This window comes from Dermacentor albipictus, chromosome 7 (genome assembly GCF_038994185.2).
Source record: "Dermacentor albipictus isolate Rhodes 1998 colony chromosome 7, USDA_Dalb.pri_finalv2, whole genome shotgun sequence".
NCBI lineage: Eukaryota > Metazoa > Arthropoda > Arachnida > Ixodida > Ixodidae > Dermacentor > Dermacentor albipictus.
In genome coordinates, this window is record NC_091827.1 from 93,354,216 (window position 1) to 93,380,964 (window position 26,749).

Below are 26,749 nucleotides of genomic sequence, written 5' to 3' on the forward strand. Positions count from 1 at the left end.
AACGCTTTCCAAAGTTTGAAAACGCTTTTGGTTTCTCGCCCTGTGCTTCGCGCGCCAGACTACACAAAGGAATTCATAGTTCAATGCGACGCAAGCGACAGAGGTATGGGCGTGGTACTTAGTCAGGTCGGCGACGATAACCAGGAGCATCCTATCCTCTATGCCAGCCGTAAACTAAACGTAAGGGAGGAAGCCTACAGCGCTTCAGAGAAGGAATGCGCTTGTTTGGTTTGGGCCGCCCAGAAGTTGTCGTGTTACTTGTACGGGGTGAAGTTCATCTTCGAGACCGACCACTGTCCTCTGACGTGGCTCAATCAAATGTCACACAAAAATGGCCGCTTGCTCCGATGGAGCCTCACTCTCCAAGAGTACAACTTCTCCGTTAGATATAAGAAGGGAAAGTTGCATAGCAATGCAGATGGTTTGAGCAGACTAATTTGAATTCTGCGTTTGAGGGTCCCGCCTAAATTTTAGGGTTACTAGTGTTAACTTTTCTTTAAGTGAAGAAGATCCCCTCTCATTTAGCAGAATTCCCTCCATGATTGCTGAATTTGTCAACAGGAATTTGCTTCAGAAATTGGCATAGCGAAATGTAGCATTTTTTTTGTTTCTGCATTTATGTTGTTTTTTTTTTGAAGCCTAGCGATTCTAAATTGAGAGCCAATGCGCGTCATCTCGGTGCAGAGCCGTGTTGTGGGGTTCATTTTGCAGTTGCCTGTCCTTGTTGGATGTTTTGGGGTGGTGACATCAATACACAAGTGGTCACTGTGAGCCAAGACATCAATCCCCCCCTGACCACCAGCCGTTCTCTTCCTGCCTAGCGGTTGTCAGCGCTAGACAGTCGAGATTTTTGGGGCCATGGAGGCGCTGTTAAGAATGGCGAGCTGCAAGGCAAGATTGCCACCCAGTTATGACTGGGGGACACGACGCGCATCCCCCACTGTTAAGAATGGCGAGCTGCAAGGCAAGATTGCCACCCAATTACGACTGGGGGACACGACGCGTATCCCCCACTCACCGTCGCTGCAGCTAGGAGGCGTTCGAATAAGCGGCCTTTGTGCTGAAAACCGCCTCCTTCCACCAGCCCCATCGACATTGTGACGGAACGAGTTCGGTGTGCGAACAATGGTTCCGGAGTTCTCCAGCGCGGACCTGATCTGATATGCATGAACAAGCTGCCGCGGGAAAGCCGTATTTTGGTGCTTCCCATGCCTCGGCCAGCCGCAGGACAACGAGCTACCCACGATTGACACCGAAACTTCCCGGAACGGCACCCCTCCAACGCCGTCGTTGGGCATAGAAATGTGTGTGCCTTTGAGTACGTAAACTGTTCTGCGGAGCGGCAGCAAGTTGGCGATGAGTAAACGAACAGTCGCCGCCTCGTATGGCCGGCGGGCCGAGTGTATAAAAACTGTTGTTGTGCGAATGCTGGATACACTTCTCTTGAGCAGTCATGTTAGGCTGATTTATTTCTGTAAATAAACCCATATTCCTCGTTCTCGATGAGAAGCAGTCCTTCACTTCATCGACGTCCTCTGCGTAAATAAGTTGGACGACGGCATGGGCCAGCTACCTTCGAATTCATGTCGTGCTCCAATCTTGGCAAAGGACCACGAGCGATGTGATTGAGCCCCCAATCCTGACAATACTTCATACGGCTCTGGGTCCCACCAACGAGTTGTGGCCTCTCTTCCACACTACATCTCAAATTTGGTGATCAGTATCCCGTCGTTGCCCAAACCTCGCCCGCTAACTGCATCGTCGAGCAACTAGGCACCCCGAGTGACCACCGTCGCCGAGGGCGTGATATTGTTCATGTAGGCTCGATCCTCGAGCCCAATGTTCTTTCGTCACCGTAGGTTGCCAGGATGGCTCCTTTTTCAACCGGAGGGTGACTGTAAGGAGGAAGAACGGCACTAGAAGGTTCCTTCGTCATCGCCAGTGTCAGAGCCAGAAGACGAGTGGCATGTTAAAGAGTACCGTTTCCATCGCTTGTCGCGCTGCCAGTTCGCCCTTGCAGCTGAGCTATGGTTGCTGTCGCGGTGTTTCTGGCTGTAGCTCGACGACTACAATAAACCTCGTGACACTTTGTTTTGTATTCCTCTTCGCGTATGCAGAAATATCACCGTGACTAAGAATTTATGGTGCTCACAAACATATTTCAGTTCTGAATGCTCCCTGACTGTTCATGCACAAGCAGAAAATAATGGCCAATATTAATGGATACTCGGCGTAGACATTAAAAAAACGCCCCAAAATGGATCCGCTCTAGTTCGACAAAATCCATATGCACTATTATTGCACTTCCGCTCGTTGGAATAATTCTTCAACGGATGCATGCTATTATAGTTATCGTCCAAATAACGACCGGTTGTTTGTTCTAGCGGAGCAGTATTTTATGTCTCAGTGCGCGTAAATTGCACGTTCCGTTTCAATGGATCAAAGTGCGATTCTACGTGGTCTTACTCTCCTTGCCACATTTCAACGCGCGATATATAAGACTTGTCTGCTTGGCTTCATGATGTTAATGTTTGTGACACTCGTTTCTCCCGTTTAGTTCACTTGCCACGGTGGACTAATGGTTGTGGCGTTTCCTTGCTGAACTCGATGTTGCGGGTTCAAGCGAAGCCGCGATGGCCGTATCCCATGGGGTCATAATGCAAAGACAGTTTTGTAATGTGCTTCGTGGCCACAATAAAGAACCCAGGGTGGTCAGAAAATTTATCTGGAACCCGTCCTCTCCTATGGCGTGCCTCATATTTACATCGTGGTTGTAGCACGTACGCGCCCAACAATTTTAAATGTCATGTTTCCAACAGGTGTGCGTCAAGATGCGTGGAGTATGCATAGCAACGTCATCATTAGAGAAAAGCTTGATGCCTTAGTGCTCTTAGCGCTCAAGATAAAGTGCCAACGGATATCCCTTTGCTGGAACGCGTGCTGAAACAGGAAAGCCGTTGTCATGCGTCACATTAAACACACGTTTTGACAGATGTATCGTGACATCCGTTTCACAGGCAGACTTGCACTGCGAGAAAACGCGGTCTATTACTGCGGCTCATTTTCATGTTCATACCAGGGCTCAGTATCCGGAGGAATTTAACGCTGTTGACCGCACGAGTACAGGACCTATTGCAGTGGAAAAGCGCCGGTATTATTTCTTTCCTCGTTACAGCATTTCTTTAAAAGTAGGAGTATCAATAGCGTATAAAGAACAAAGGATCTTTATTTTATATTCCCTATAGAGTTCTGCCCTTATCTTTTGCACATTTGCTACTCAATCTTGTAAAAAAAATATGTAATTTTCTTTTGTCCTAGCATCTTCGTTCTGTTTTTCATGTCGTCAGCCACTTGTATGCAGCTCCCGCAGAATATAATATGCTCCATTACAGCTATGCGTCTTTAGCTTCAAAATCTGAGGGGTGCTTGCCACGTTTTGCCACTCTCAACACTAGCACGGTTCGTTGATACTTTCTTGGATTGTAGTAGTCATTTTTTTTTGTCAACATGCGACAAAATTACGGTATTTGCGACTTTTTCACTAAAGCTCGCAAATTTTATGGACTTCTCCCTGAAACCTTGGTTGCAGTAGCCACCCTTGCGTAACTCCTTCGGAAGACAAGTTTCCGTGTTCAAGGGACACGGCACCTCTTCTGACGCTGCAGATATCAGTGCGAACTGTAAAGACCACCGCGTATATCACGTAACTTAAACCAAATTTTAAAAAAAGATGGGTACACTCTAAAGAACGGCACCAAAGGAATGTTGTTCGTAATCGTCTGGACTCCCTGAATTGCTTTTTCATTCGCAATCACTTCCTAATTAGTTACGTTTCATGATGCAAAACGTTAACTATTTTCTTTTTAGGGAAACGGATTATATTAGAGAAACTGTAGAGCGCCCTTGAAAACCCCCCAATAATGTTGTTTGCATGACATTATTCTAGCGGGCTTTGAGGAAAGCTCGCGGAATATTAGAACAATATGGCCTGCATACGCTCCTGGACATCGGAATAGCAGTGCTCTCGATCATGTTTCGTAGAAACGAAGCCCGCGTGCCCACTAATTGTGAAAGAAAGACATCGGACGTCGGACAGCTACACCATTGTCGTGGTGATAGGAATCCGCAACGGCACTAAGTAATAATAGATGTGGCGGTGCAGAACCTGGCTTAAAACACACTCGTTACTGTTCGACGGGCCTGTAGACTTCGTCCTTTAGAAAGACCATTGATGACGCTGCAATCAAAATGTGCAAGGGCGCTGTTATGTCATTGTTTGTACTTTGCGGGGTTTTTTTTTTCAAAGTCAGGAAAAAAGGACTACATAAAAAAACACGTGCTGTGAACAAGTGTGTCATGTTTCTGAAGGCGCTGCACAACTTTTCGAATACGGTTCGCGCTCTTCAGTGACTAATTGAATTTTCAGTATTAAGCGTAAACAACTAGCTCATTAACGGCACATTTAGAGTAGTCTGAGTAACTCTACACGACTACGAAGAATACCCCATTGGTCTCATTCTCCTATGGTGTATCGTTTTATTTTTAACAACGTTTTGGAGTAACCTGAACCACACGTAATAGAAGAAAGGTCGGATTCCAAAGGAAACCGAGAGCGCTAACTTGTAGAGGAGTAAAGTGAAGTGGCTATCACCCACTATATCATGATATTGATGTTCCATTTGTGTAAAAATATTGTAGCTCCGTGCGCCATAACCTTAATTTAATTCAAACCCAAAATATACATTTTACGCACTAAAATACGTTTAGCGTTTGGACAATAACATCTCGAATCAAATCATTCCCTCACATTTTGTTAAGATTCTACGATTTCTTTAATAACTAAGCAATTTTTAGGAAGGTTCGGGGCATTGCAGTAAAATTCACAGCACTCCTATTACGCCAACGCAGACAAAAACATTATCATATAAAGAACTTGCAAATAAGGTTAACGCCTCTTTTCTCCAAAATAAGGTAACAATTTCTGCGGTTGGTGTGACTGGCAAGGATAATGGGGACGCAGCTTTAGTGCCCTTTAACAAGGCTACAGTCTACGAGAATGGCAAGTAAAGGAGACGTTTGCTTTTGACCATGGTCACAGCTTGACACTAATTAGCCACCATGTCTTTCGCGGGAAGCGCTTCATCTACAGAAAGTTACGGCTGTCGCTTATACATTTAATGTCATCATCGTCATCGTCATCATCAGCAACGGCAACAGCCTGTCTTTATCTCAATTTCAGCACGAATGCCTCTTTTCATGGTTCCCAGTTACCCCTGTTACGCGCTCGTTAATTCTAAGTTCCACCTGCAAACTTCCTCATTTCATTACCCTACCTAATTTTCTGCCGTCGACGACTGTGCTTCCCTGCCCTTAGCACCCATTCTGCAACTCTAATGGTCCACCGGTTATCTGCCCTGCGCATTATATGGCCTGCTCCACTACAATATCGGCTATCCCCTTTTGTTCTCTGATTCACACCGGTTTCTTCCCGACTCTTAACGTTACTCCTAAATTTTTTTTTTCATAGCTCCTTACGCGGTCCCTAACTTATTCTGGGCCTTCTTTGTTAGCCTCCAAGTTCTTGCCCCATGCGTATTCGTTCCAAGCTACCTAGAGCAGATATACGATTATATAATTATTTGACATTTGTGAAATAAAGCAGTTCGTTTAGGCACCCTGAAAGCGCCGGCAATCGATACGCGAAGTGCTCACACGTGTTGGCTTGCTGGGACTGTAGCAGTTAGCGTATGCAAGCCAAATATCATACCTACTTCAAGGAATAATTCGAAATCATAATAATCAAAGGCGTGCGTGCTGCGAAGGGTCACTATTATCAATTATGGAATACGTGTATTCAGTATATGCGAATAGTAAAGTGTCATTGCATATTCCACCCACCGCGTGGCGTGAACCTTCCCCGCAGGGTAGTGCAAAGTGTCACACATAAAAATATAGCTATTTCACCTTGCTCCCATGCTATCCGCTGAATATAAAAACATAGCGTAAGCGCTTACATAAACTAGAAGGGATGTCCACTGGCATTGCGGCGGCCACCATATTGCTGTATAGACAGCACACAAAAACCTTGCGCGCTTTGCGGACATTCTCAGCTGCGACAGCGCTACGGAAGCTGTTCATAGAACAACAATAAACCGCACGTCGCGGCAGCTGAATCTTCCCTATACAGGAGCGAGGAGAGGGAACGCTGATGTGCGTTAATTGATACCGAATATCTCGAAGGCACACCAAATTGCGGTTAGCTGTTGGCAGAGTCGCATAATAGGCCTATAATGAGATAATAATTAACGTATTATTTTCACATTAGGCTATATTTCCTTCGCTTTCCTCAAGCTACGTGAAATGACCTACTTGCTTCAGACAAGTACAGATCCACGATTACTAAATTGATGTGACAGCAATATTGGTGTCGCCCGCATTAGTTCTTACTTGCACGTGGTTATTACGGTGGAGAGTTTCGAAGTACTTGATTGTACGCATTCATGTTTGTTTTTGTTTGCTTGCTCATCATTTATGTAATTGTTATTACAGAACTTGTCTAAAGTTGTGGGCTGTAGAAAAAAAGCTATGAACAACATGAAGGCACCAATCAAGGATGGCATTGTGTACTCGCCGTACCCGAAGGCTGATATCCCGTTGTGCTCCGTCTACACAGCTATGAAAGAATTCCTAACAGCGTCACCTGAACAACTTGGACTGGTGAGGCACTGAAGTTATCTCGTGTTTCTTTTATAAAAAAGAAACAGTGTGAGTAGCGCTTCTCTTTGTCTACCTTTCTTCAATCAATCAATTCATCTAATACATTTTATGCTGATTGAACCTAGAAAGAGAAAGGCATGTTTTTAGAATTTCCTTTATATTGGCCAAATTTTCCATGGACACGGACTTTTGTGTTCTTGTGCAGGGCAACTAAACAAAACGCAGTACAACTTGTCCTACCTAGTATTTTGAATATGCATTCGTAAATATTTAAATGCCTACACTACGAAACCGTGGGGCCAAATAGCATGCATTGCGTCAGTTAACAGCGCATCATTTGTGAACAATTCACTAGCCATACCGAGACTAGGCTACGCATAGTTCTACATAAATTCTAAATAAATAGAAAGGGGTGGGGAGTGGATAGGCCGCCACCTCCGGTCATTTGCCAGCGAAACGCATTGCAAAGCCACTAATGATGCTTTTCAAAGCTCGTCTTCTTCCCACCACCCAAGTTTCGCGCAAGTCTCACCGCTTCCAACGCGGCCAATGATACAATATATTTATCATCTTCTTTGACATACACAGCAAGAAATCAAACGTTAATTCAAAAGGCCCCAATGAACTTATTTATTTAATACGATTATTGCGGCAGCTGACAAGCAGTCAGCCGACGCAATAATGGTAATGAAACAAAGTAAAAAAACAAATAATGAAACAACGAACTACGCAACGGGAGACGGCAATGATTGCCCGTCATTGCCGTCTCTCGTTGCGTTGTTCTTTCCTTCATTCTTATGCTTGAAGTTTAGTACTTAATACATGTGCTTAAAACTATAGCTTTAGCCTATACACTAAAGTTAGATCCTGGCAGAACGCACCGATTGCGTAGTTCATTTTGGGTAATATCTTATGCTGCTGGTCACGAGTAGCGAATACCTAGTCAACTGCTACTTCCTTTTTTCTTACTGTAAAGTTTTTTATCTTCATTAGGGTCCGCTATAATAGAATGTCATAAATCGACTGTCAAACGAGCACTTTAGGCTCACTACATTCACAAACTCCTCTTTCCTTATCCAGGTACTGAACATAAACGTTACACCCATTCACAGGCGTTACAAGACGACACGAACTATAAAGATCAAGAAATACCTTTTGATTTTTTGTCTAATAAAAGTCACTGCCTCATTTACAGGTGGACGATGAAATGCGCCTCACCCGTGGCGAGATCTTTTCTCGCTTGCGTAGATTCGCAGCGGGCTTCCAGGCGCAAGGTGTCGGATTGGGCGACCGCGTCTGCGTACACCTGGAAAACAGTGTCGAGAACATGGTTACTCTTTACAGCATCACCTTCACGGGGGCCTCGGTGCTGCTTTCGAATCCTGCGCTCAACGAAAGTGAGTGTATCGCATGCGCTGCATTGCACTGCTTTGCTACCCTTTTCGCTGCCACAAGAAAGTGCTGACAGCAGAAGACTTATGTCGATCTTGCGTCAGCAGAAGTATTGAACGTTTCATAGAAACCATGGAACCGGAAATGACGAACTCAAAAGAAGAGAAGCCACTGAACGCAGAAGCTTTGCATATAAAGTGCTGTGTTGTACTACTTCAGCAATGATGAAGGCAGTCCCCCTAAAGTTTGTACTTGAATCCTTGTGGTCCCTTAGGCGTTACTGCGTATTCAACATGACGTAAGGTGAGCCTACGGGGCTCGCTACTATGGCCGTGAATCATTGCTGGCAATTAACTCGCTCGTCGCACATCTGTAAGGTTTCGACATGGCATTTACAATATCTCAATAAATTATCAATGACGAGGACAACGCATCCGTATTCATCACACATTACAACAGCTCGTTTATCATGAGTTTTTCTTGCATTCAATAAATTCTGCGATCCTTGCTGATTATTTTCACATCAATAAGACACATGGGCCTATATGCAAGACAAGCCTCTTATGCGAGAAGTGCTCGTCCTCCAAAATTTCAGCCAATCCACACCCTGTGGTGCAATCGGAGGTCGTTGTTCGTAGCGCGCGTTCGGTTACATGCACGCGATTAGCCTAGGCCGCGACGACTTCATTAGCCGCAGGGCACGGCCACGGTTTTGGTGACGTCAAAATGACGACACGCTCCTGCTGATCAGTTTCAAACCGAGCACGTCGTCTGCTAGGAGCAGAACGGGACCAGAGGTGTGACGTTCGAGTGGTCAAGAGCTCGTTAGGAGAGCGTCTGGTGGATTGAATTGGATCCAAATGGCGGCTCGGCTACGGAATGTCCATTCGGATCCAATCCATTGCTTAATTCGAAAAAACGACGCTTGCAATGGGAGATTCCTTAGAGTTTTCTACAATATACTAGACGGAGCTCTGGCGCTACAATCGTGGAGCCACCATGGGAATCATGGAACTGCATGAATTTGTCTGATCTTCGCGCTGAATGTGGATTCAGGCCTCCTTTTTGCTTTGTTCGTTTCTCTTTATATCTCTAGATTTTCCTAAATTTTAGAGCAATCTATATTCTTCGAAGTGCACAAGACGGTGAAAACACGCACAATCGCTACTAACTGCAACACTTGAGCGTGGCGAGGTGGCCAAATCGAAACGCGGCAAGCGTCTCGAGGCACCGGCTTCCCGCGATAAATTCTTAAGGGTGTTTCATATCGCTTATCGATGCATGCGTCTGTAGCGTAATGGTTTCAATATAGCGACTCTGTGCTAGAGGTCCAGTGTTCGAATCCTGCCTTCGAACAATTTTAATAATGTTTACTTAATTTTTATTACGCAGTACGTTGTTGGAAATGATGAGCTTACGAATCCCTTTGAAGCCAGAAGGGCGAAGATTAGGCAAATCCATGTACTTCCCTCAACTTCCATGCTGGTGCAACCGCTTGCATTGCAGCTTCCGTAGACACTGGCGCCAGAGTTCCCCCTAGTAATTATTGCCTGAAGCTCCATGGGAGCTTCAGTTGCTGCGTCGGTGTTGATCCAGGAAGAGCGGCTGGAGGTGCGAAATTCGCCTGAATAGCTTGGGAGAAAGCGGTCTCCGGCATCGCCTTAGCTCGTTCCTAAACTCGAACAGTGCGTTGCTTGTGCGTCGAACTAGAAAAATAGGCAGACGCTTCGCCGAACAGGCCAACGCTCAGATGCGCAGCTGGTCTCGCTCGCTTGCGTCTGACGAATGACGCATACTTCTGGCTCGCCATTCGCCAATTACCCTGTCGCTAGGCGACGGAAATCAGCCGAAAAGCTTAATTTAAATTATACGCAGATATTTTAACTTTTGCCGGGAAAGAAGAAAAAAATTAAACGGTTTCTGTTAACGCCATTTCACATTCTCTTTCTTTTTTCGATGCTCGTGACGGTCGGCGTTAATACTAGCAGACGGTCGGCTTTAATACTAGCGTAACGCATTTCCTGTTGCTAGTTTTCCCCCGAGTGTCCCCTCTTGCATAATTTCCTTCTCTGTGACTATAGCGTGAGACACAGCGCCACTCGCTCAATGGCAAGCAGCAACCAAAGACGCTGACACAGAAATTGCAGCCTATTTCATAAACCTGTGAGAGTCGGTGTACAGCGAAGCTTTAGTAGATGGTTACCCAAATGTGCACGCAAATGTTAGTGCTGGACTTGCGTTAAGGCGTGTATTTGACAGTGCACGTCTGTTTGCTTTATTGTTCCTTTTCTCTCCCTGTACGTACATAACCGGACGCGTATACACACACAAACCACAGACGCCCACGCACATACACCCACGCCCGCACGCACATGCGCGTACACACACTGGCCTGTAATAGCCGCCACGTGTCAATTTTCTCACCTGTGGAGTGTTTTTCGGCATGTGGTTATATTTCACGACGCCGCATAGCTCGGACATCGCGTTTTCGAAGCAGCGTTTCCACGTTCTGCAGCAATTTTTCTCAGTGGCGGTAGTGCAGTACGTCATCTGCGTAAGTATAACGTACTTCGCATTGCCTTAACAAGAAGACCAAAATCGTGTCCCACAATTGAGCTGGCCTTTCAAAAGTGCCAAGAACTACAAAACTTGCAGGCTAAGCGTAGGCCAATTGCGTCATCTTAGCAGGAAAATCAGGTGAGCCATGTTTTTCTACCCTCGCTGGAATTGAAATTGTGATATCGCAAGGTAGGCGTTCGATTTCAAATGCCATCGTACAATGTGTATATTATTATTATTATTATTATTATTATTATTATTATTGATGGTGGTGTTCTTGTTCCTGTTGTAGTTGTTGTTGTCGTGGTCGTCGTGGATGTTGTTGTCGTTGCTTTAGTAAAGTGAGATTCTATGCACACTGTTAGTCAATCCACCATTTATTCCCCACGTGCACGCTCATTAGAGCGACGTGAAAACTCTCCCTTGATGTGTTATGCCAAGCTAGCTCATAACATGCTGTTCTTAAGATACCACATTTTATAAAACGTACTCGACAGGTTTGTCGGCAATATTACAAAATTTGCACCAAATTTAGGGCAAAATGTATGGACTTCGGCTCACTTTAGCGACACACTAGTGAAGCAGTTGGCAATGCTTTTCGAAAGACATTGCTGCTTATTATTGCTCTAGAAACTAAACGGAAACAGGCAGCGCGTCCATGCCGTCGCTGTTGCTGGCCGCGATGTTCCGGCGTTATCGACGGCGCATACGTTTACTGCACGCCGAGGGTGCAATATCATGCGACCTATTGTGCGTAAGATGACGTTAGCGAGAAGTTAAAGCCAGACGGCTGGCGCCTTGGTTATTAAGCGCGTTTGTTTTCACAGCCGCAAGCGCTGCGCAGTCCGTTTGACTGCAAGTTCAACGATGCCCCGTCGACGCTCAAGCGGCCCGGCAGGAGAGCTCACCGGTTTGGTCGTGAGCTTGTCGCGCACGCGCACTAGTGTTCCTTCTGAGCAGCTGTGTGCGCACAGCTATGAACGGAACGGGTGGACAATGCCAAGGTATACATCCAACAGTCTTGTTTGGTTGCTGTTTCCGTTCTCCGCCGTCTCATCACGTCGGTGCACCACCGAGGGGCAACGCGTGCAACGCCGCTAACCGAGCTCCTCACCACGCCAGCGCTTTTAAGATGCCTGTCAGTTGCAACAACTCTGTGCAGCGTATCTGCACTCGCAATGGCAGTTGCAATGGCAACTGCAATGCAATGGAATGCAACTGCAATGCAATGCAACTGCAATGGCATTTGCAATGGCAACTGCAATGGCAGTTCGCCTATTGCGAACTGCATTATTTCGCCCACGCGCATCGCAAGGCACGCCTTGCCAGGAGCCTTGAGCGGCGCACTATAAAGTTCGCAATCACTCTGAGTGCACCCTTCGGGCCGAAGTGCTAATTCATAACGATAAACAATTTTTAGCGCGTTACCAGCTATTTTGCGTATCGGCTATGGTTCTAGTCTCCCACCGCGGGCCGATCCCGGAGATTGCGAGCCAAAAAATGTTGGGCGACATGTGTCACATGGGAGCATTGGTCACCGTTAAAAATTGTATATGTTATAAATATGTATTAGATTTATTAAGGAAACATAAACAGAAATGATCGATGACACGATTGGAAGAGTGGGCCCTTATAGCACAGTCGCTCGATGCTGTGACCATCCGACCACGAGTGCATGCCTCAGCAGGCGGAACAGAACATCCCTACGCGTTTCCCGCGTGCAAGCCGTTGCGTTCAGGCAAGTGGCGCGTTTTGTTTCTTTATAAATTACATGCACAATCTGTGGGATTTTTGGCCCTCGTCGATAATTACGCATAGAAGTAATAATTACCTTAGTTTCAGTGCGTTTTCTAAACAACATTACCGACATCAACTGCACGTTTCCTCTTTCCATCGGAATTTAATGCCAGATGGCGAAGTATGTCTAGGCTTGTTGGCGTTCCAAACGCACAGACTGGTCCACAGAGGCAGCTTCATTTCATCAGACCACATGATAGACAGCTTTGCATGGTGGAACGAACTGTAACGCAGCTATGCAGACCCTGCCAGCCGGTGCCGTCGTCTTTCCTGGCGCAGTAGCCTTGGTGGTATCTGTCCGTGCGGGATTTCTGCAGCGAAGCACCACTTCCCGCACATCCGCACAGCCGAGAAGATCGTGCGAAACGCTAATCGCACTGAAGCAAGAATCCCCCGCATACACAGTAACACCACTCCGTGATCCGGACGACGCAAACAACGTGCTGCTGAGTGTGCGGCGCACGTTGCAGCTCAAACGCCGGCGGGGCCCAGACGCGGCACTGCGGGATCGGAAGGCCGAGACTAAGCTACAACAGCGACGATTTCCTGCAGTTCAAAAGCGCGAAGCCAACGCACATCGTGGGCACCTTGAACATGCCGCCATACGCGAGCGTGAGGCTGAATCGAAGCGACAACGCCTGCAACACTCTGAAGTTCTAGCCGATGCTGCCTGACGGCGATCGAGTTCTTCCTGTCGCTCTGTGTGTTTGAGCACGTCACGCCACGCGTGCTTACTTAGCCAGTCTGTGTTTACCGCAATTCATACTGCAACTCAAGCTACTAGCGTTACTTCGTGTTATATTGTAATGCGTTGCTATCCACTTGATTGTTTTGACCTGATGGCTAAACTGTGGTCTTTGATCGTAACTGCGATCGATAACATTGTCTAATAGCCGGATTCGAACACGATACCTCTAGCACAGAGGCCCCATGCTGTAGCGATTGCGCCACGGACGCTTCACAACCCATAACTGCGTTCCCCGTATTCGGATCGTAGTTGTGACGCGTTAAGTCCCGAATATTATTCAAAATAATTAAGAGGTAGCTTTAGCTGGGGTGCTCCTATATAAATACATGTAAAAGGAGAATTCGTTTTTCTCGGCATCCACTGCACCAAATTTGATAAGGTTTGTTGTATATAAAAGGATAACTTCAACTCTAGTGACTGTCGGTTTCAAATTTTTCATTTACATCGCAAAGTTTTTATTAAACATTGGCAAAAATGGAAAATTGTCAAGAAACGAAACTGTCAAGTTTGCAACTCTGTAACTCAGCAACGAAAATTGATAATCCAATTCTGTGAATTGCGCCTGATAGTACATATAAAGCGTACAAAATTGGTATGCTACACATGAATCTAAAAAAAATATTGTATTATGGAAATACAGCTTTCGCAGAACCCTTGTACACAAGGTAACAACTTCATGTAAGCTATAAATTAACATATGGGATTTGCCCACTTTACATGATCAAATGGATACCGTTTATAGAACCGCGATATCGGTCTTTTATGCCGAGCTATTAATTTATAAACCTTGTGCGTCTATTATGTTAGACCTCTCTAATTTTTGAAAATTATTTCACAGAATACAGGCCATAAATCAAAATTCCCCTTCCAACAGTCACTAGAATTTAACTTTGTGTCTCAAATGCAAAATATTGATTAGAATCGGTCCAGGGGTTACATCAGAAAAGCGTTTTTGCCTTTTACATGTATCTGAATAAGCCGCGCCGGAGTTGGGCGCGAGCTAAAGCTTCCTCTTAACAAGTTATCGTACGTCAAAATATGGGGCGACCCCGAAGGTAGCGCAGTAAAGAAAACGAATCCGACGCTCCTCCTACTCCCTTCAAGCGATGAGTGAGCGATCAAGTGCGGTGCCACGGCCCCTACCTCACCCCGAATTCGCTCATTCATCATCTTCAATTGGAGGTTCAATCGCATACCAAATGTGAGCTAAATTTTCACTCGTTTCAAGCAAGATTCGTGGAATATAACTGCCTATCCGTGGCACTATTAGCGCTCACTCATGAGTTTATGAATTGACCAGACGCTCTGCTTAGGCGCTTCAAAATGGAGCAACGGCTCTTTATAGGAACAGCTGACAAGCATGCATGTTATATTTCGTCAGCATCCGTATGTGCTCAGATGGACAAACAGTTTGCGCATGCGACCGCTGTCCTTACGAAAGCACCACTAAGCTCATTGGCCAATGTATGCCAATCTTTCTTGGAGTGCTTGTATGCACTTAGATCCCATTGCGATTAATTCGAATAACAACTCCTACTTATGGCTGTTGCGTATTTTTTTCTTTTCTTCAGGTGAGCTTCTCTTTCAAGTCGACAATGCAGACGCAACCCACATCTTGACGAGTCCACAGCACGCAGCTAAAGTTGCTGCAGTTAAGGAAAAAACGAAAGTTAAGGTATTCAATCATCAGCCACTTGATGGCGTTACCGCACGTGTACCGATTACACTGTAATTATTATGATTCATTGCAATAAATGTGTTAATAAATAAATAAAATATAAACAAATGAATGAAATAATAATAAAATAAATGAATTATAGAAATAATACAGTTTAATAAATATGACTGAAATCGCTAAAAAAATGAGGGAAAGAGGTCGCACAAGGAAATGCGAAAGGTGACAGTGGTAAAGCTCGTGAATTCGAAACCTATAAAATGGGTGCCTTGAACGGCGCATTGCTTCGAAGTAGCACGGTTCTCGCATGGCGTGAGCGATAAATTTTACAAATACTGTGTCCCAGGGACAACAGACCCAAAACCGTCTAATATATTCCTTTCTACTCGCCAAGCTGCAAACAAATATACTGTTTCTTGCACAATAACCTATTTCGAAAAGAGTGCGTACCAATATTTTCCGAAGGTTTTAAGAAGAGTCAAAAGCTGGAGCGATTTTCACATTGCGAAGAACACCACACTGTCACTTTTAATTAGTTTTCATTCAGTTTCATTAAGTTTTTGCACAGTTTCGGCATGGCTGTACATTACCACTTACACTATTCATCTAGGATTGATCGATTGATTGATTGATTCATGTGCAGGGTTTAACAGCGCAGCGCTTAGGTCTCATCAAAGAGCTGCAAGCAGATTGCTCTCGGAGCCTTTAATATATATTACGTAGATAAATTACCTATTGAATTGATTTAAAAATTCGACATGTTGCCCAAAGTAAAAGCGCATGTTTTTTTTTTCTTTTTCATATCAATGTAACGGCGCGTCTCGAAATCACCAATAACAGGAATTTTTCGCGTGAAATTAAAACTTATCACAGGAGTATCCATAAAATACCGCTCCTCGACTTCAGAAAACTCAAACGCAAAGTATTTGATAAGATTAAACTTCCCTTTGTTCGTTCCATTGCCACGCTTGGCACCATGTGCGTTTCCATAATGCTTCTGCTTAGCACATCAACCTTTTCTACATGTGGTTTCTACTTAAATTAGAATAACGCAATCCTCTGCGTGCAGTTTATTAGCGGCGCTTGCGCACATACGTCTAACTACCAGAATTCAAATGTGCGACGGGTCACCACTAGCCATTACTCTGTGCTACGTCCAACGTGCGGTATTCTTGTGGAGCAAGACAAAGCTACTACTCGTTTTAAGCTTCCCTCGCATTTTCCCACTGCCGATCAAATACCCTTGAATGTATACCGTCACAGCTGATATTCGAAAGGCTATATTTCTGAGTAATACTTGTTGGGCTTGTTGGTGCGTGTTTCCAGAAGAGGGTTTTACCGCCGAAAAAGACAACACATAGCAAGCGAGACGGGACAGGCGCATGTCCCGTCTGTGTGCCTGTCCCGTCTCGCTTACTATGTATTGTCTTTTTCGGCGCTACAACCCTCTTCTGGAGGCTATATTTCTACCTGTAACTTTTTATCATGAACAGATCGTGCCATAACTAAAACATTAAGTCACCCAAAAGCAACGCATGGACCATGAGCGGCGTCGGATTGCCAGACTCTGGATGAATTTCGACCACTTCAGGTCCTTTATATGCACCCGAAAGCATGACGCCGGAGCGTTTTTTTTTTTATGTTGTTGTTGTTGCTGTTTTTGTTTCGTCCTCATCGGAAGGCGGCCGCCATGGCCCGCAAAAGAGCCCTCGACCACGTACAATCGGCTCAATGTGAGTCGTAGCACGGGCGTACATCCATCAGTTCTTTCAACATAAAAGTGACAAATGTGATTTTTCCTCTGTCCAGGGTGCTACTAGTACTCCGAATGTTCAGCAATTTTTCTGTGTAAGCACTGTCATGCTCCCCTACACGAGCACAGTGTGGAAGCAAATTACAGCGCCTGCACGCACATAAAAAAAAATACGCGAATCTCACGCACTGTGGGAATGGATGTAAGCGAAGCTTTCTGTGCTATTTGCTCTGATTGACGATAATTAGCGGTGATGTTGACCGCAAATATTTAATTTCATTAATGTGCAGAACACGACACTGGTAAATTGGTGTTAAACGTTGCCTTGCCCATTGCTGTTTGTCTGCGTAGCACAAAGAACACATAGGAGAGAGAGAGATAGAGAAGAAACTTTATTAATGAATGGCCGGCAATTTCGTTGTGGTGGCCTCAGGTGGCGGCTCCAAGTCCTTGGACTCGGGCGGCATAGGAGGAAGTGTTTGCTTGAGACTTTGTTGCCCGACATAGTTCATAACCTCTGACAGGGGTGAGCATATCAATTGCTTCACATGGCACATCGACCTTTAATTGAATTATGGTGCTGCACGTGCGAAAATTACAATCACGTTGTAACGCGTGCCGTAGTAGCGGACTCTGGATTAATTTGATAGTCTGGTGTTCTTCAACGTGTCCATAAATATAAGTGTAGGAGTACGTTTTATTTTGCACCCGCCAAAATGGGGCTGCCCCGATCTAGTTCAAACCCGCGACCTCTAGCAGTGCCATAGCCGCAAATATACCGCAGTGATCACAGATGTGTTGATTGGACGTGTGACCGCTTCCTTTGTGTCACCTAGAGCCTACGGTGCGCTTTATGGGAGCTCCACTTCTGTACGCCCTGCCTAAGTTGTCCACTTCACAAATATGCATGGTGTTTATTTTTCAGAAATAGCAGAAATGTACCGTACCCTAGCTCTAACTAAAATTTATCGCGTTTGGGCGCAGCCAGTGTCGTGTCTATAGTAGTGACGTTTCCTTGCGTTCCCACGTCACTTTCCCCCAATCCAGCCCCCCTCCCCTGCCCTCTGATAGGGAAACTGCGAGTGAAAACTAGAAAGCCTGCTATTCAGTGCTTTCGAGACTGCGTCGGTTCTGCCCATAATCTGCCTCCACTCCGGCACCCTTTCTACCATTCTATCTAGCTTCCACCTGGACTTCCGCGTTAGTCATAAAGTAAGCGGTTCAATTTCTGCAATGCTTTCGCGTAGTGTCACAGAATTGTTACAACTCTACTACGACTGACGGCGCTGAGGGAGCTCCCGAGTGTTCTGTGCACATTGGACGCAGTCAACGGTCCAAACGAGTTTTTCGCCACGACTTTCCTCTCTGTCTCGCTCCTGTCATGCATACACACGCTCTGAACCACCCTCCGACGCGGTGTGGAAGACAGCAGCAATAGCAGCAGAAGCAGGAGTTGGAAACTCGAAGGAGCAAGCAAATTAAGCTTCGCTTTGAAATGGGCCCCTATCCACGCGGCTAAGGTGGTTGGCCAGCAAAGCTGCGGTACCACCTGATCCGATAGACCACTATGTCGTGGCCTGAAATAGGGTCTGCCGAGCCCAACCGTTGTGGATTTTACCTCGGTTGTTGCTTTAGTTATTCAATGTAGTCGCATTGCTCTTCAGGCGTCCTAACTGTGCGTGGCTTCCTTTCGGCAGGAACTGCTGCGTTCTACCTAGCCTGACCACGACTCCATGGTGCATAGGGACATTGATGTTCCCATCGCCGCTCATAGTATTCACGCCGCTCTTCGGTAGTCGTAATTACGCGTGGCCTTTCCATAGAGCTATCAGGACACAAATGAAATGAATATAAGGTTCTTTATTTACATGCGAGAGTGCCGTTACGTCCTTGCCTGCATTATGTGCTACCAATTGCCGCTTGCCGGAAAAAAAATCAACCAATCACAGCAGGAGGCAGGCGCCGCTTGGCCACTGGGTTTCTTGCAGCACCGCCAGCTGGCGCTTCTCTCATCGAATCCTCAGCAGCGGCGGTGCCTGCAATGCGGAACAAAGAAAACAAAAGGACCAATAAGCTCGTTTAACGCGTAGCGTTAGCTGCAAGCATTTCCCGGTAAAGATTATGGTGACACAAGCTCTCGTATGTTGCGAAGCGGTAACTGTAGCATAGGAAGCCGGGAGTGACGTAACTACATTTTCAAATGTAAAAAAATGCCTAAAAATTGATTTAATTTGCGTTCTGATGGCACCATGGAAATCGCAAGCATAGTAACGACTCCCGAAGATCAGCGGGAAGATGATGAGCGATGACTGGAACAGCATCGTCAATACTGCGACGTAAATAAAGATTAGATAAACTTATATTTACAGGATATATACACAGAAGTCACGGCCAAGACGCCAGAATAACCGCAACGACGAACGATCTCTTTCCACCGTCCTCTTCGTCGTCCTGCTGAGCGCCTTCTTCAGTTTGCGGGAATGGAACGTAACAATGTGCACACCAGCGTCGTGCTCATGCTAGGTAGGAAGTAGCGCTGCTTGGCCAATCAAGCCACTCACAGTTAGAATGCCTGAAGAGCAGCGCGAATATTTTTAGGCTTGTAGCGCAGCTCAGAAAGAGCAAAAATAGAAGGCGGAAGAGGTAATTGAAGGGAACGGAGAACGGAGTGAGCGATGAGCGCTCACTCTCTTCTCCGTTCCCTTTCATTACCCCTTCCACGTTCCTCTTTTTCTCTTTCTGAGCTGCGCTACAAGCCTAAAATGTCATGACATACCAACTCGGCCTAAGTGCCTTGCTTTTGAGTGTGAATACGATGGCTGCCGAAAGGAACAGCAACGCCAATGTGCTGAGCGGCGTTGCGCTCTGGCTCGGCAGGACCCAGTTCAAGCCTACGTCACATTAGCCTATCGGTTCACGTGATACCACAGCATCGCTGGCCAACCAACTTCATTCAAGACAATTATTTTCTTTCTTTCTCCCGCACAGCCGCCGCTGCCGCGGATGCGCGCGGAACCGAGTGCCTTCTAGCGGTGCTGCAAGAAACCCAGTGGCGCACGTGATCCGTGCTATCCCGCAGTGATAAGATGAGTTTCCGCCCACGGACACAACACATGCATTGAGGGATAGAGGTATACAGCTTCGCTGTAAAAAGGGAGTCTCGTGTCGGGAACTCGTATAAAGCGCGACGAACTCAATTATATAGGGTTTTGCGAGCCAAAACCAAGGTTTTATTGTGAGGCACGCCATAGTGAAGGACTCCGGATTAATTTTAACCACCCGCGGTTCATTACCTTGCACGTAAAATTGCATTTTTCCCCCATCGAAATGTGTCCCCGCTACCAGCATTTGATCCCGCGACCTCGGGATTGGCAACGCAAGACCAAAGCCACTCACCGCTTCTGCATTCCAACGGTGGCGAAAGACAAGATCGCCCGTGCAGCGTGTCTAGGCAGCGCGTGAAAGAGCCCCGGGCAGTCTAAATCAAACCGGAGTCCCTTAATACGGCGTGCCTCATAATCATACAATAGTTTTGGTATGTAAAAGCCCATAATTATTTTTTTCCTTTGTCGACTATGAACAAAAGAGGCGGAAGCTGCCTGCCTGAACAAGTATTGTGCGCAGCATAACTCGTCATATCAGCAGCGAAAATCACCACCATCGCCTAAATTGACTACAGGGTCCGGTAATGAGCAGGCATTTATATCAAATTAAATTACTAAGTACTTTGATATAAGAGCTGTCATGTCTCTTAAGGTGTCGTCAATACCCCTAGCGGGTTACCAGAGAATGCATTCTATATGATTCATCTCATTCAACGGGCACTTCGCAACTATGGAATCATGAATACACAAGGACATTTTTCAATACCAGAATATGAATTTGTTACAATGTATTCATCAAGTACGCTTATTAAGCGCTGCATTTGCTCCTGTTTCTGTAGACCTATGTGCACCATTATTTACAGGGTCTGTGCGTCACATGCTTCCGGATGTGTTCCTGATCCTTTGCTGAGTTTGTGTGTTACATTTTACAGTGTTTGTTTCTCATCGGCGAGCCTATTCCTGGCTTTGTTTCCGTGTCCGATTTCAATGGATTGAACGAAGACGACTTCAAAGAAGTGCCCATTGGGGACCCTAAACAGACCACGCTCGCTGTGTTCTACTCGTCCGGCACGACGGGCGACGCCAAAGGAATGGAGATATCTCACTACAATGTTGTGGCCAACCTATATACGACCAAGTGAGGACCCTCCATACATTGCGCTTAAGCAAGCAATTACCGTGTATTAGCAAGTAGTAAGCATATGTAACACACCGATGGTCACCGCTATCTGTGCATTCTGAAAGCTGCAACTACGGTGTACTAACATTCCCGTTTAGTATTACGGTACCTAAAGAGGAAGAGCTGGACGCTTCTAGAAAAATACTTTGGAACGATGAAATCATTTTTCACGGTGACCACATGATCAAATCTTGATGCGGTTTGTGGCATTCTGAACAATGAGTTGAACAGTAGTATGTGCCATATGTGGACTTTCACTTCATATCATGTCTTTTTATAAATGTTCCTGAATATTACTGAATTTTCAACAACTTCCGCATCAAGCTTACAACTCTATAACTCTGCAGCGATAAAGATATCGCAATTATGTAAACTGCAACTGGTAATGCACTTAAAACGTCCAAATAAGATGTATATGCTATGGAATACAGCACAATATTTAGTAGGGCTTTCGCAAAACCATCGTAAACATTTTAGCAATTTCACATAAGCTGTCAACCTAAATATTACACTTGTCAAATTGATGTTTTCCAAAAGTGATGTATCATGCACCACTCCTAAATACACAACTAATTTTAGCAGTGTGCGAACAATAATTTTTGAGACTGAATCGAATACCAATTCAACAGCGCCAGAAGCTAATAGAATAGAAAATCTAATAGTTTTCGAATAATCAGCAGCCGTTATCACAATTACTACAAAGCCACGCTTACATCCCATTAACTTCAAAGTTAGCAAGTTTCTATCGTGGTATAGTATATTATGACTCGTTGTTTATGAAAAGCACAAATAGAGCATTAACAGCAAATAAGTAGTTTCTGCACATGCACAGGGCTCATCAGAGAGTGCGAGTGATCGTTGTACAGTTTTTATGTATGGCTACTCAAGCGAAGTAGTCTGCTCCACTACGCGAATTCTCGTGTTTTTATGTGTATATATGTGGGCGGGGTTGAAAAATTACAGTACTTTTTCACCAATTTTATGTTTACTTTAGCGCAGTTGATGTTTTGGTCGATTCGAAAAATTTTCACAACATACTGTCCTTTACGAATAGTGTCTATTCCATTCGAAGGCTGAATCGAATAGGGCATTGTTGAATTCGTTAAAGGGCCCCTCACCAGGTCTGGCCAAGTTAAGCTGGCAAGCGCCGAGCACACATTGCGCAATCACAACCGTGTCTGCAAAGTATTACATCGCTACGCGCCGCGGAAAGATATGAAATTTCAAACCCAACGCCGTTTTCCTTCTCCTCGCGGCCGCCGCGATCCAAGCCGGAGGATGACGTACTCGCGTCCCTGTGCCTACGTACTCGAGTCCGCATTGTGACGTCACTCGTGGTGACAGATGACTTCGAGACTTATTCAAGGCACCATCTGTAATTTGTATAATCTGTTGCTTGAATTGACGAATTAAAATTTAGAGAAATAATAAAACATATAAACAGAATGTCTGCGTGTTTTTTGGTTTATTTCGCACCAAAGCAAGAGAGATGTACTTCCACTTCGTCTGCTTCTTCCCACGGTCATGCGGCGACGTGCGTAGGTACCGAAGCTATGCCATTTTCTATCGTGCTCCAGCGCGTGATCATGCTCTGCGATAACCTTGTTCTGCCTCAATATTCGTGTACCACTGAATTATACCTCTAGTCATATTCCCTTAAGCACAGCGCGCAAAATCGTGCGTGCGCGAACGAGATGACAGCTCGCGCGCGACGCCATCAGCGGCAATGCGTAGCACCAAACAAAAAAGCGAGGAGAAAGAAAAGTGAAGGCGGGGCTCGTGACGCATGTGTCACGGGATCTTCGAGGTCCAGCATGGGAGAACGCAGGGAAGGAATTTCGCTTGCGTAGGCTAGACGGGACGAGTGAAAGAGGGAGTTTCGCTAAGCAGTGGAGCCCGCCACTGAAATCATGGGTTGGCGAGACTGAAATATTTCTGTCTCTGCTATTATTTAGCGAACTTTAAAATTTTTTTGCGGCAGAACGCTCCATAGAAGACACGTAACAACTTCCAGCGTATAACGAAAATTTGCTATGGGGCCTAGTGAGGGGCCCTTTATTCGAAAATTCCGAATCTTCACACACGCCTACTAATTTGTGAGTGGGAGTCCTGCAAAACGCGTAAACGCTTTCACAGTTTCACGCAAACAGTCGATTCATATATCAAACTTATCAGCTTTAGGTGATCTAAAAGATGAGTTCGCTGAAGTCGCACTATCTTCTTTTTTTCTCCAAATGCCAGGATTTGTAAATTTCTATTCTGACTTTGTTTTAACCCACCACTCGGCGATTTCTTTGATAATCGAAGTAGTATATCGAAATTATCTTTTCTGGAGTTGCTAGAGTTAAGTTTCTCGGAGAAATAGAGCAAGCTTTACGAAAATCACTCCAGCGCTTGTCTCAAAATTATTTTTGCATCGTCCTTTTATTTGAATAGGACAAGCGGAGTTAGCCCCGTGCTTAAGCTTCCTTTTAGGCATATAAAGCATGGTGGTGTATCTTCACCTCTCTCTGCACATTCTGAAAATTCTGCAATTGTGTCATTTCACCGTTCCCCTTTACCGTAAAGTTGAGACGTAGGCATTAGGATGCATCCGCTATTCGCCGGTTCCTGTCGCCACCCAAGACGCTAAAACTGAAAGGGGGTGCTTCTGTGCCCAAAGTACTGCCACGAAACAACATTTCTTCACGGTAACCCATGCGCCACGCGACTACACGCCTCCGACGTCTGTGTGGTCTACAAAAGCTTAAGTCGTTTAAAATATTTCGCAGTAACATAAAGAAATGCACGCCCTCCGTATGAACGTTCTACTCTTTGTAGTCCAGCCAAAAAAAGGCGAGTAACTTTGTATATCACGTTCACCGACAATGGGCAGCACCTAGCAGTAATAAGAGAGGCACGCACTGTAACAAATACATACAAAGTGCCTCTCCTGTGCTTTCAAATTTTTTGCGTGCCAGCACAACTCTTTTGCGTGCAGCTACTCTTTCAATTTATTCATTTCATACACCGTAGCGGTTCCTCTTTTATTTAAAACGGCATGTTCTATCACTTATGTTTGTTCTAACCATCCAGCTTTCAGTAGCCACTGTAGAAGTCGAGCATAGAGCAATACACACTTTTAGAGCGAATTATTGCCATGGACTCACTCAAGGCACAATTGTCCGTAAGGCCAGTGAGGGAAGATCAGCCTGCTCTTCTGACTGCACTTTCAGGGTCCTCGTCAGCTACGAACCCGGAGATGTCCTCCTGGCCTGGTATCCCATAACGTATGCATCCGGTTTCATGTTCACGCCAGTGGCGGCCTGCGCCGGAGCCACATGCGTGGTAGTACACCCGGCATTGACGTTTGACCAGTTCGTCTATTACATCACAAAATACAATGTAAGTTTTGTTAACTATATTGGCCTGAAACTCAATGCTCTCAGTACTACGCGCACGCGTTAGAAAAATATTCGTTTTCTGTGAAAAGCTTGATGCGCGGGCTGAAGCAATGTGTTCTAGCTGGATACTCAGGCTTCGATGAAGGGGAAATATATGAAAATGACGAAAGGACAATGATGGCGATCACAAGAGATGAGTGCAAAACAAGCATGTGCAAAAAAACTGTTTGTCACAAAACTCAGGACGGGATTCATAATTGGACAAGCGATGCATCTTGGTCCCAGACCAAAAGAAGCCGTTCAATATTTCACCTCTTGTCTATGCGTGTCAGAGATGCAGTTCTTGACTATCCTTTACGCTGGTAGAGCGGGAGCATACAAAGTGCGTGTTCAGTAGTTTCTATCACAACGCATCATTCAAAGCCCGGGCTGTCCGCAAGACCATCTATCATGTGAATAGTGTCAAGTGAATGCCATGCCAAGTGTCAGCCTATGCAGGAGGCATGCGTGGTGCTTTGAATGTTGGGTAGTATTGGTCTCGAGTTCCACCACTGGAAAAGCTGTCGCCACCGTCGGGGTAACGTGCTATTAGGGATGACGTGGACATAGCGGCCGCGCCGGCTGCTTCGGGACGACCGAAGCGAGCTCAAAACGACAGTTTAAATTCCCTCGTACGCGGCGGTCCTCATTTAGTGGCGAGATTTTCCCGCTTCGAGTGTCTCCTTTACAACGCTTGAAAGCACTACAATGGGTAGTGGCTGCCTTTGAAGGCTCGCAACATGGTAGGGTACTGCTCGGTGCCGCAGTACCGGACGTACGCAACGGAACCCGGTGTCAGCCTTGTTCACACGTAGCCGCAGGACAAGAAGCTGCGTGAAGCTTGGCTCGCGAAACATGAAACCGGCAAACAGTCATCGGCTACAACTCGGGTATGCAGCAAGCACAGACGCGAGGAAGATTTCTACTATGGCGCCGGGTGTGCGATGTTCAGAAAACGCGCACTGAGACGCTCGCCCGAGTCCCCTGCCCGACTAATGTCATGACGGTTTGGTCTATGAAGTTGTCGATGCTATAGATACTGGCAAGTTCCCTGGAGGGTAAAGAGAGTGGTAAGAAGCACATTAAAAAAAAGCATGGCATTTGGCCATGTTTGTGTTATGAACGAATGCACTGGATTGCAAAATAGAAGCAGCGGGAAATCGCATGCTGAGAACACCGATAAATATATTGTGCGATGCAACTCAAGAAATAATGTTGGAACGTCCAAGAATTTAGAGGAAAAAAAAGATTCAGTCATCGCGACGGCACATCACAGTCCCCGTAGGCGTCGAAGTCTACAAAGAAATCGTTTTTGAACAGCTCTGATAGCGCCCACGCAACAATGGTTGCTTGTATACAGTCCCATGCTCATATTCTGCGGCCTAAAGCTCATGGCACGGTGTAAAAACGCGCACGCGGCGAAAGCGAAACAGTGCGCGGACAATGGATGGATGGATGGAAAAACTTTATTTTCGTCAGAACGCATGTGCGGAGGATTCCGTGCTAGATGGCCATCAGCTCATGACTGACGGCGACCTGGGTGGCCCACTCCACGGCCCTGGTCTGGACGACCGGGTCTGAGCTGGCCAACACGGCCTCCCACTGCTCGAGAGAAGGATCACGCATAATATCCGCCGGTGGCGGCGCTATGCTACAGCTCCATAATATGTGCTCATAGGTGGCCAGTTCCTGGCACCATTTGCATTCCGGCTGAACGTCCGGGTAGATTTTGTTTAACAGGTATGGGTTATAGAAAGATCTCGTCTGCAATCATTGCCAGACGCTTTCCTGCGCCTTCACCAATTGCTTGTCTGGTGGAGGGTAAATTCTCCGCTCAAGTTTGTAATGGTTAGTAATGTCGTGAAAGGACACCAGCCCATCTCTCGTGGACCTCCCTGGAACGTCCGCATTCAGACGCGCAGTCGGTTGCTGCGAATATGCGCGATCGCTGCATTGAGGCTTCATTCTATTACGCTTCATTTAGTTATACAAACACTATAAGAACATGTTTCGCATAGTTTGCTCTCAGCATTTACCTACATTTCACCCAAAAAGCTGGTTCGGGAGACTCCATCGCTGCGACCGCGCGCAGTGGCGTTCACTGTACGTATCCAGTAAAGAGATAGCGTCTGTAAACGATTCTGTGCTTTCAGTTTGCCCAAGATTAATATACCGTAAAAAACTTCTCTCGTTTCGAAAGTACTTACAGAAATGTCCGGGAGAGCTCGTGCGTGGTGTTTTCAATGACCGCTGACAGCAAAACCTATGAGGAGCGCGCCGCGTCATCCCTCATACTACGCCAGCGAGGCGCTTCCGGTAGATGGCGACTCGATAACTCCACGCCGCCAATATGCAATCGAAGCTCAGAATGAAGGATGTAGAGGCAGCGATGACGCTTCTCA

The 26,749-nt window shown here is 45.9% G+C and overlaps 1 protein-coding gene across 1 annotated transcript in view; it reads left to right on the forward strand.

Moving 5' to 3' along the window:
- The first annotated feature begins 16,837 nt into the window (after positions 1-16,837).
- LOC139047868 (probable 4-coumarate--CoA ligase 2) overlaps positions 16,838-26,749 on the forward strand; it is a 30,220-nt gene continuing 20,308 nt past the window's right edge. Inside the window, exons 1-3 of the mRNA XM_070522018.1 lie at positions 16,838-16,843; positions 20,678-20,883; positions 24,141-24,309. Of these exons, the coding sequence (XP_070378119.1) occupies positions 16,838-16,843; positions 20,678-20,883; positions 24,141-24,309 (381 nt within the window). The remainder of the gene's footprint in view (positions 16,844-20,677; positions 20,884-24,140; positions 24,310-26,749) is intronic.